Genomic DNA, 11,203 nt, shown 5'->3' with positions numbered 1-11,203 from the left:
TCCCCCAAGTCCTAATCCAACTAGGGAAAGGGGGGGGGGGAGGAGTCCTACTCCCAGTAGGAGTAGGACTCCTCCTGCGCGCCTCCTCCTAGGGCCGGCCGCACCCCCCTTGCTCGTTTATATACGGGGGCAGGGGGGCACCTCTAGACACATAAGTTGATCCTCGTGATCATTTTCTTAGCCGTGTGCGGTGCCCCCTTCCACCATAGTCATCGATAATATTGTAGTGGTGCTTAGGCGAAGCTCTGCGACAGTAGAACATCAAGATCGTCACCACGCCGTCGTGCTGACGGAACTCTTCCCCGACACTTTGCTGGATCGGAGTCCGGGGATCGTCATCGAGCTGAACGTGTGCTAGAACTCGGAGGTGCCGTAGTTTCGGTGCTTGATCGGTCGAGCCGTGAAGACGTACGACTGCATCAACCGCGTTGTCATAATGCTTCCGCTTCCGGTCTACGAGGGTACGTAGACAACACTCTCCCCTCTCGTTGCTATGCATCACCATGATCTTGCGTGTGCGTAGGAATTTTTTTGAAATTACTACGTTCCCCAACAACGGCTAGGTTAGGAGCGCGGCATCGGTGCTCGAAGTAGGCGAGGAACCCGACAACATGATGAAAACCGGTGTGGACGGTGGCGTTCCCGCACCGAGGGAGGCGGCGCGGTGCATACCACAAGAAGTCGACGCGCAGGGACGGCGGAGTGGACTGCGGGCCGCGGGCCGCGGCACTACGGCCCGAAGGGGCGACACAGCGGCAACAAGCGGGTTGGGGCGACAGCCAGGACCACGGGTCGTGGCGCTATAGCCCGAAGGGGCAGCGCAGTGGTGGAGCACGGGTCGGTGCAACCGCAGGGTCGACCTCGGGGCTTCTTCTTCAAGTTTGTCTTCCGGGCTCCGATTCTCCTCGAGTTTATCCATCTGGACATAACTCCAACATAGATTCCTGCCGTCTCCTCGGGCAGTGAGGATAGAGTTTCTTGTCATGTGACGAGATTTGGTGCCAGATGTTTTAGATCTATACAAGGGTTCAACGACGACAAGTACGGCTCCAGTGCGTTTGTCTTTAGGGGCATATCCACGAAGACTTACCGACTGTCATCGACAAGGTCAAGCCGGCTACGGTAGGGAAGCGGCGACAGCGGCGCGTCGACCGGTTATCATGGACAATGTCAAGCCAACTAAGGTAGGGGAGCATCGATAGCGGTGCGTCGACCGGTTGTCATAGACAAGGTCAAGCCGACTCAGGTAGGGGAGCGTCGACAATGGTCGGCCGGCTGTCATCGATAAGGTCAAGCCGGCTTAGGTAGGGAAGCGCTGACACTCGCGCATCGGTCGGTTGTCATCGACAAGGTCAAGCCGGCTCAGGTAGAGGAGCACCGATAGTGGCACGTCGGTCGGTTGTCATCGACAAGGTCAAGCCGACTCAGATAGAGGAACGCCGACATTGACGCGTTGGTTGGCTGTCATCGATAAGGTCAAGCTGGCTCTGATAGGAAAGTGACGACAGCAACAACGTTTCGGTTGGCTGTCATCAACAAGTTTAAGTTGGCTTGGGTAAGGGAGTGGTGACGGCTGCATACGCCTTTAGCACGTACTCCACTGGTAGCACGTACGCAGGTACGGGTACCTGACCGGATCGGAGTCCTCTTCGTAAGCAAGTAGAGTACTAACCTCTGTTTTGGATTATAAGATATTTTATTAGATATTTATATAATCAATCTATATATACACTCGTCGCGATTGAACCAATCGACCAAGATATAGAACATATATTACCCGTAAAAAAAAGATATTGAACATATACTCCGGCACGTCCATCTACCAAAGAACGGCCACCGGCCTCGACCCTCCCAAGCTCCTGTCCATGGCGGCGCCGATGCCGGCGCCGGCGTACGATCTGCGCTGCAGCTTGCTAGAGGAAGGACGGCTGCCGCAGCCGCAGCCGCAGGCTTGGACCGTGGCGCCACGCCTGGTGCCAAAACCCAAGAAAACCAACCCTCCATGGGTCCGTGCATTCAGGGTACGTACGTGCCCAGCTGCAGCCTGAGCAAGCTATCATCGTGTTGCCTTGATCCTGTATATGTCCAGTATGAGAATATATATATCCTTTGTTTTGCCTCACAAGTTCTTTGTTTTTTCTCCCTGTGCAGGCATTCGCCAACACGGCGTGTGTCCTATTTATAGTCTTCATCTTCGCGGTCATGGTTCCACGGAGCAGGGACAAGGACCACCTGGTCGGCAACTGTGTTATCTCCGTGCTCCTCTCGCTTGGCATACCTGCCATGGTGTATACCCTCACAATGGACCTTGATGATGGTCAACCTCCAGGTGCACGCAATGCGTGATGGCTTACTTATCTCCGAGCCTCTTGGATGCATGATGCTTAGTGGAGGTGATTGTTTCATTAGCACATATATTCTGTGTAGTATCCCTTAGTCCATTACACAAGAATCCTTAGAATGAGATCCCAGCTCAGCACCTTTAGCTTTGAGATTTCGACATGAATTAATCCTAGAAACAGATAACTGGTAAGGCCTATTATATTGTTCCTCATCAGAGGCTTTGTAGAAGGGCTCGTATTTTGCGTTCCAAATTAAGCATCTCATCCCCCAATATATACGTGTGGAAATGACAACTATAGAAATTGTTGATAAGAGGAGGAAATAAGCATATATAGCTTTGGATGGTTGGCACTAGACCCAAATTTTCGGAGATCAAAACTTTTGCCGAGGAAGGAAAGCAGACAAGACAAAATTGGTTACCATTTTTCATTTCCAACAAACCGACAATCTTGTAAACTGAAATCCTATTACAAAGTTATTAAGCAAAGTAGCATGCCAATTTCTCAAACACTAGAGTAAATTGTTGTGATTTTAATAGGCATGAGGCATACAGTTAGTTACCGCACACAAAATGCATACCAAGCATATGAGTATCAAACCATAAATCATGGATAGGGAAACTAGCAGCTAGCTACACGCACATGAAGATTGTCGCTACAGTTTAAACTAGTTTAGTCCAGTCTCACATAAGCTGCTCGCCCAACTGACAATCAATGGATACTGGGGAAAAATTGGTGTCCTGTTAAGCATGCAAAACTTTCTCCGACATGTTGGGCATCCTACAAATCATACATATTTCCGGCCTGGAAAAGGTTAGTAACACTTGGCAGAGCTCTTCAGCTTTGTTTTCCGTGACCGAGTAATGGAAATTTACTGTCATCCTTTTTAGCACCGGTGCCCAACTGAATAGACGATTCACAGCACTGATTTCATGCTCACTTCCTTTCAAGTCAAATATTTCTACTTCTTCGGCTGATCACATAGCATGTTCAACAATGGCATAGATTATACATAGTATGAACTCACCGGGGGGCAATGAAGAGTGATAACAAGACTGTGTAGGCGTTCAAAGCGCCGCAAAAGAAGCGCACAATTACGGTTGTGCGAAGCAATAATGTAGTCCTTTCCATATACGATAAATTGTTGGAGGTCAAGCCGTTGTAGGTGTGCCATCTCGCCAAGCTTGACGGAGTTTTGATCATAATCATCTATCCATGCGAGCTGCAGCAGGTGTGGGGCTGAGATGCTGGCAACCGGTTGCCGCGCAACCGGAGCAAAGCAATCCTGCACTTTTAGCTGCTGGAGTGATGGCGCCACGATGGTGAGCTGCTGCAAGTCGGGCAGATTATATAGCTCAATTTGTCCAAGAGATTCCGAGTGGATTGCGAGGCCGCCCACACCCCGGACGTCATCGACGACGAGTCTACCCAAGCATGGGCACCGCGGCGAGGAGACAATGGCACCGAGCTCACACATACCGTGCAGCCGGAGCTGAAAGAGATGAAGAAGACTGAGTCGGGCGAACACGCCGGAAGGCGGCAGCGTAAGGCGGAGGAACCCTAACCGCATAGAGATCCCGGTGGCGCTCTCGAAGCATGGCAGCTTCAAGGCAGCTCTTCTCCTAGCCCTGACCCTCTGCGACAGATAGTGGCAAAACAGTAAGCCGGAGAGGCGGCGTGCGGCGATGGGGAGCCACGCCCCTGTGGGCCCGAAAGAGGCGTCCTGCTGGACGACGACGAGCTCCTGGAGCGCCGGGGCCTCGTGGGCGGCGAGGGCGGAGCGTATGCGGCGGGGGTCTGTCGCGTTGTAGAAGTGCAGCTTCGGGAGGAGGGCCCAAAGGTGGCGCCAACGGCGGCAGAGGACGCTGGTCCGGGCGGCTGTAGCGAGGCGACGGAGCTTGAGGAGGATCTGGATGAGGGCGTCGTCGTGCAATGCACTAAGACGGTCCTCGCCGCCTCCGGCGTCAGAAAGCTTCGGCCGCCGCTCCTCCGGCATGCTCTCCATGGATGCAGCTGCCTTCAGAGTTCAGATAAAATATGGTAGGTCGCCTCTAGCGGGGATAGGGATGCGCGGAGGAGCTCGCTGGGCTTTTTGGATGGGGGCATGACCGGCGGCGCACTTGGGAATTCCAACCCATACCATGGTTATGTAGATGCAAGAAACTAGGGTTTTCCGAGCTTAGAGCATATCCGCCGTCCGATTGATTTGCCGACGCACTAGGGCCACTCAGAGCTTGGACCATATCGTCCGCCCGGTCGATTTGCCGATGCGATCGTGGGCGTCTATCTCTGGGTCCGGATCATTTCAGTCGTTCGATATTTTTTTATGCGAGCTCGGCCGTTGGATATTTTCCAGAATTTGGGTGGGGGTAGTTTTGGGATTTCTCATGGTGGCTTAGGGTTTGATAGGAGAGGGCTTGGCCTCTTCTTTTTTGTGAAAAGGACCCTGGCATTAAAAGAAACACTAGATAGTACAAAGCACCTCAACAAAAACGAAAATTACAATGGACTCCTTGAGATGCCCTTCGTCTTCAACCTCCAGACCATGTCGACGATGCGCCGCCATTGCCGCTCCTCCATGAGCCGGCCTGACTTAGTTGGATGCGGACGGGAAGTCGCCGAACGGGTCAAGAAGACCACATCCGTCCCGGAGATGACGAAGGAGGAAGAACCGCCGATGAAGCTCCTTGACGATCCACGGATCTCCACAACTAGAAGAAGTCCTCAAGAACCACACCACTCCCACAGGCTTCCCGACGTCGTCGCCGAGATGGGGCTGAAGCCGGGGAGACTTTATTGGAGAAGACACCACCACCACCATCTAAGTGTCGTCCCACCAAACATTTACCCTAAAACCAGGAAAACAGAGCCCTCTCGAGGCGGGGGCCGAGATCCACCCCGCCTCCATGGCCCGAAGGCCACATAAGCGAGGTAGATCGATGGCGGCTCCGACGGGAGGTGAGGGAACCCTAATCGCCTGTGCACTCTCTCTTTCTCTCTGATGTGGCCTCTAAGCGGATGAAAACCCTAGCCGCCACTCCTCGTCGTGCCCTTTTGTTCCTTGCAATGCCGCCGCGCTTCCGTCTCCTTCTCTTCCCCTTTCCTCTATAAGAAAATGTTTATGTTCTTATGTTTCTAGCCTCCATAAAAGTTTGATCTACCTTGTTTTGACATATTTTTGTTCTACCTTGGTATGCATTGTATCATACAATTGTGTTAAACTATTACATAAATAGCATGTGTGTGCTCAAACCATTTGAGCTTAAGTCACATGTATAGATGTCATCTTTCTTCTAACGTATCCAAAAGTGCACTAGCTAGAATTGACTTGTTTCTCACATACATATGAACAAAAAGTCATATGTGTTTATATCATGCCCCTTTTCACTAACAATATTTTTCTACGATGTTCTTCTTATTTTTCAATAGTCATTGGCATTTAGATACCCTTATGATTGAGCAAGAGTTCTGGACTTCAATTGCGCCATTGAAAGTTTTGATATTTTCCAAGTTTCTTGCATTTTATTTATAACACAACTCTTGTATCTTATGTGAAATGAAGAATATTGTTCTACATATACGTATTCATTAAGACCAGATGACCAATCATGCACACACAGATAGTTTCATTTTTTCATTCGGTGTTTTCATATTATATGGTTTGTGATGTTTCACAACATTAATTTGATTTGTTCCACCGAAAAACTTATTCAATTTCATGATTGAATAATGTCTTTTTGTATCTTGAGATTCAGCAGGCATTAAGCTGAACATGCCATGGGGGAGGCATGGACAATTGCTATTGTTGTGTGAAAGGAAGGATTATATACCAAATACAGATATACATAGTGGCCAGATAACCAATGTTGCCCAGTTTTTTTAGCATCAGTGACATCCTTTTTTGTTCACTATCTTCCTGTTCTATGCTTTGGAAGCATCACCTACAGAGGAAGGTCTCATCACCACTACTGGCTAAAAATGGAGCTTCTTCAAAAATTTCTATTGGTGAACCAAAGGTAGGCAACCAGAGATAGATGAACCATATAATCCAGTATTGTAGCTCAGAATCACTTGGGACAGGTTTTCATATCTGTTTGCAGATAGGCCAATCAACTTATGAAGGAGGGGCCCAAAGAGTGGGATACAGAGCTCGTAAACCAAATCTTTCATCCTTTTGATGCCGAGGAAATATACAAAATCCGTACCCCAACCAGTACGACCGAGGGTTGCATTGTGTGGCACTATGAAAAGTCAAGTGATTTTCACGCTCAAGAGTACAAACAACCTAGACCGAACTCATGGGATTTTTGCCGCCTCGAGTTCGTCTGGAAAGGCATATGTTCGCAGCATTTGGGATGTGATATGAAAATCCAATGCGTCGGAATTTTTTTTCAAATTGTTGGGGTGGAGGGTAGCAATTAATACTTTAGCTACCTAACAAAATAAACAGAAGAGAACTTTAGAACTTGATGATGTTTGGACTATTTGTGGAAATGCTTCAGAAGATGAATATCACATGCAGTTGTGGCATGCACTAAAAGTAGAGCCTTGTGATATGCTATGCGTCAAGAACGTCCAATCTCGAATGAAAAGTCATTCTGCTATTCTGGTAGTGATTGGCTTCAACACTTGGTGAGTACGTATTCTTAGGATACTAGAGTGAATGTGCTCTTAATTCTACGAAAGATTGGAGGTCATGGCATTTGAGAGGTGATTGTTGCACAAGAGTGGAAAGAAATCGATCCAAAGCTCAGCCTTTTTAAAAAGATACTCCCTTTGTTCGAAAATATTTGTCGGAGAAATGAATGTATTATGTATGATATGTATGATGAAGAAGAGTTGAACTTGTGCACACGCGGCGAATCCCCATACGCTTGGGCCTGGGCCTGGGCCGGGCCTTAATGCTCCCTCCCGTTCTACGGCAAACCCCCCATACGCCGCCCGCAATGCGCCTCCCGTTCAGACCCACCGTGGCCGTAGCCAATGCCGACGCCGTCCTCCCCCGCGCCGGCCCCGTCGCCGGCTTCGGCGCCGCCACGCCGCCGGACGCCCGCATGGTCAAGACGGGCTTCGACCCGGCCGCCTACCGCCTCAACCTCCACCTCCAGTCCCTCATCTCCTCCGGCCGCCTCGCGCAGGCCCGCGCCCTGTTCGACCAAATGCCCCACACCAAGAACGCCTTCTCCCTCAACCGCATGCTCTCCGGCTACTCCAGGTCGGGCCAGCTCGCCGCGGCGCACCAGCTCTTCCTCTCCTCCCCGCCCCGCCTCCGCGAGGCCGTCACCTGGACCATCATGATGGCCGCCTTTGCCGCCGCCCCCGGCCGCGCCGCCTACGCCCTGGCCCTCTTCCGCGACATGCTCAGGGAGGGCGTCGCCCCGGACCGCGTCACCGTGTCCACCGTGCTCAACGTGCCTGCCTCTGGCGCCGTGACTGCGTCGCTCCACCCTTTCGCCGTCAAGCTCGGCCTCCTCCACTCCAGCGTCGTCGTCTGCAACACGCTGCTCGACGCCTACTGCAAGCACGGCCTCCTCGCTGCTGGTATGAGAGTGTTCCAGGAGATGCCGCACAGGGACTCCGTCACCTACAATGCCATGATGATGGGGTGCTCCAAGGAGGGGCTGCACAGGGAAGCGCTGGGCCTATTTACTGATATGCGTCGCCAGGGTCTTGACGCCAGCCAGTTCACCTTCTCCAGCATGCTCACTGTCGCCACGGGCATGGGTGATCTCCAACTTGGGCGCCAGGTCCACGGCCTTGTGGCCAGAGCCACCTCGGCGCACAACGTGTTTGTCAAGAACTCGTTGCTGGATTTCTACTCCAAATGTGACTGCCTTGCTGAGATGGAGAAGCTGTTCGACGAGATGCCGGAGCGCGACAATGTCTCATATAATGTCATGATCTCAGGCTATGCTTGGAACCGGTGCGCTAGCAGAGCGCTGCGGCTGTTCAGAGAGATGCAGATACTCTGTTTCGACAGGCAGGCCTTACCTTATGCTAGTTTGCTGAGTGTTACTGGCTCACTGCCTCACATTGGGATTGGGAAGCAAATACATGCTCAGCTGGTCCTTCTTGGCCTTTCTTCGGAGGATCTTGTGGGCAACGCCCTGATTGACATGTACTCAAAATGTGGGATGCTGGATGCTGCAAAGACCAATTTTCTCAACAAGAATGACAAGACAGGCGTTTCATGGACAGCAATGATAACCGGGTATGTCCAGAATGGGCAGCTGGAGGAAGCGCTGCGGTTATTCTGTGACATGAGAAGAGCTGGTCTGAGCCCGGACAGGGCGACATTTTCAAGCATCATTAAGGCTTCCTCAAGCCTGGCAATGATCGGGTTAGGGAGGCAGTTGCATTCTTACACCATCAGATCAGGCCACATCTCCAGTGTGTTCTCAGGAAGTGCCCTTCTTGACATGTACGCAAAGTGTGGCTGTTTGGATGAGGCACTCCAAACATTTGATGAGATGCCCGAGAGGAATTCTATCTCGTGGAATGCTGTTATTTCAGCCTACGCGCACTACGGGCAGGCAAAGAATGCCATCAAGATGTTTGAAGGTATGCTTCATTATGGGTTCAAACCAGATTCAGTCACCTTCTTGAGTGTACTGTCAGCCTGCAGTCACAACGGTCTTGCAGAAGAATGTATGAAATACTTTGAATTGATGGAACATGAATATGGCATATCCCCCTGGAAGGGACACTATGCTTGTGTTATCGATACATTAGGTCGGGTGGGACGTTTTGATAAAGTTCAGAAAATGTTGAGCATGATGCCGTTTGAAGATGACCCAATCATTTGGAGCTCCATTCTTCACTCATGCAGGATCCATGGAAACCAGGATTTAGCTAGAGTGGCAGCTGAAAAGTTGTTCAGTATGGGATCCACCGATGCGACACCTTACGTTATACTATCCAACATATATGCAAAGGCGGGTAAATGGGAAGACGCTGCCCATGTTAAAAAGATCATGAGAAATAGAAGACTTAGGAAAGAGTCAGGTTACAGTTGGGTTGAAATCAAACAGAAAATCTACAGCTTTTCTTCAAATGACCAAACCAACCCGATGATATCCGAGATGAAAGAAGAGCTAGAGAGGCTGTACAAAGAGATGGATAAACAAGGATATAAGCCCGACACTAGCTGTGCCTTGCATCAAGTGGACGATGACTTGAAGTTGGAGTCATTGAAATACCACAGCGAGAGATTGGCCATTGCATTTGCTCTGATTAACACCCCACCAGGGACGCCAATTAGAGTTATGAAGAATCTATCTGCTTGCCTAGATTGCCATGCTGCAATCAAGATGATGTCAAAGATTGTGAACAGAGACATAATTGTAAGAGATTCAAGCAGGTTTCACCATTTCAAGGATGGAGTTTGTTCTTGTGGAGACTATTGGTAGGGACTAGGCTTTCTTGTGCAAATGAAGGATGCACACTGAACATGCTGACAAACAACTAAGGATTGTAAGAGCACATCTATCAGGTAACTTGAACATTTTTGGTATTTTTTGTTACCATGTTCCTAATAACTAGTTTACGAAATGCTTCATTAGGTGTATTTTTCTTTCATGTACATAGCTGGAAGTAGTTTGGAACCATGCTAACAAGTGATATTATATTATTTTACACAGAGTTGACGACATCGATTATGCGCTACTCATCACTGAAACTTGATATTCGTTTCATTGTCAACCCAATCGATAAATCTCCAAGAAGCTTGTGCGGTTGAAATTGCTGCACATGGATGGTATACATTTGCTGCCCACTCATCCATTGCTTTTGGTCACTGGTGGTGGTCACCCCTCACTCACCAGCAGACAGACAGGTGTAACCAAAGATAAGGTCTGGGACAGACATGGCATGGCCACTGCTCCAGCTCCTGCTCATCGCCGCCGCCACCGCGGCGGGGGCGTCCTCAGCGATGACGCCCGACGGGCCGGCGCCGTGGCCGGAGCAGTTCCACGCGGTGCTGTTCACAAACCTGACCAACGTCTCGATTGCTTCATCGGGCCCGCCGCTCCGCCTGCACGACCTGTACTACGACTGGCCGCGGCGGCGCAACCTGAACCTGATCCGGCACCAACTCTCAGGCGACCCGCTGTACGATGTGGAGTGGAACAACGGCACCACCTTCTACTTCGACTCGGCCACGTGCCGCACGGAGCAGTTCCCCGTCGGCGTGCTCCGCCCCGGGTGGCTCGCCGACGGCAGTGCTGTCTACCTCGGCCGCGAGACCACAGGCGGGTTCGACTGCCACGTCTGGGGCAAGGCCGGCTTCATCGTCTACTACGAGGACGCGCTCACGCGCCGCCCCGTCCGCTGGAACTTCATTGATGGTATATCCCCATTGCTACTACTACTCCACGTGATGTCTGAACTTTACCGGATTTGATGGAGCTTTTCATGGTTGCAGTGACGGGGATAGAGCAGTTTGTGATGAGCTTCGAGGTGGGCGTGGTGCTGGAAGACGATTCCCAGTGGCAGGCGCCGGCGCACTGCTTCCTCGATGAAGCAGCCAACAAGACCAACGAGGATGGCGATCATGTCGCCGTTTCGAATGGCGTCATGGACGCGGCCAGGCTATTCAGGAAGTTTGCTGGAGCTGCTGCCGCCTACTGATAATGTCTGAATATGAATACTTGGTGTGTGTTTTCACACCTTGCTACTGGGGACATGGTTCATCCAACCATTGCTACTGGGGATGGCACTCTGAAAAAACTCACGCTGTTCAATTTAATTTCCTTTGTAGCAAAGCTTACCTGTTTTCTCTCCCATGCACAAGTACTGATCACAAGGCACTATATTGTGCTTAATCATTCTTGTAAACCCAAGTTTTTTTTTTCCGAGATTGA

At 50.6% G+C, this 11,203-nt stretch overlaps 3 protein-coding genes across 3 annotated transcripts; all 3 read left to right on the top strand.

Moving 5' to 3' along the window:
• Positions 1-1,865: 1,865 nt before the first annotated feature.
• On the top strand, positions 1,866-2,346 carry LOC119271909. Its single transcript, XM_037553549.1, has 2 exons — positions 1,866-2,021; positions 2,152-2,346. The coding sequence occupies exons 1-2, from the start codon at positions 1,866-1,868 to the stop codon at positions 2,344-2,346; spliced, it is 351 nt and encodes a 116-aa protein (XP_037409446.1).
• A 4,942-nt stretch (positions 2,347-7,288) lies between these two features.
• On the top strand, positions 7,289-10,118 carry LOC119271908 (putative pentatricopeptide repeat-containing protein At2g01510). Its single transcript, XM_037553548.1, has 2 exons — positions 7,289-9,834; positions 9,983-10,118. The coding sequence occupies exon 1, from the start codon at positions 7,289-7,291 to the stop codon at positions 9,749-9,751; it is 2,463 nt and encodes an 820-aa protein (XP_037409445.1). The 3' UTR covers positions 9,752-9,834; positions 9,983-10,118.
• A 4-nt stretch (positions 10,119-10,122) lies between these two features.
• Positions 10,123-11,182, top strand: LOC119267046 (uncharacterized protein At4g14100-like). Its single transcript, XM_037548347.1, has 2 exons — positions 10,123-10,687; positions 10,765-11,182. Exons 1-2 carry the CDS (start codon positions 10,207-10,209, stop codon positions 10,968-10,970), a joined length of 687 nt encoding a protein of 228 aa, XP_037404244.1. The 5' UTR covers positions 10,123-10,206; the 3' UTR covers positions 10,971-11,182.
• The last annotated feature ends 21 nt before the right edge of the window (positions 11,183-11,203 follow it).

Source organism: Triticum dicoccoides, chromosome 3A (assembly GCF_002162155.2).
Source record: "Triticum dicoccoides isolate Atlit2015 ecotype Zavitan chromosome 3A, WEW_v2.0, whole genome shotgun sequence".
NCBI lineage: Eukaryota > Viridiplantae > Streptophyta > Magnoliopsida > Poales > Poaceae > Triticum > Triticum dicoccoides.
The sequence above is the reverse complement of the archived record's forward strand: the minus strand, read 5'-3'. Positions and strand labels throughout refer to the sequence as shown.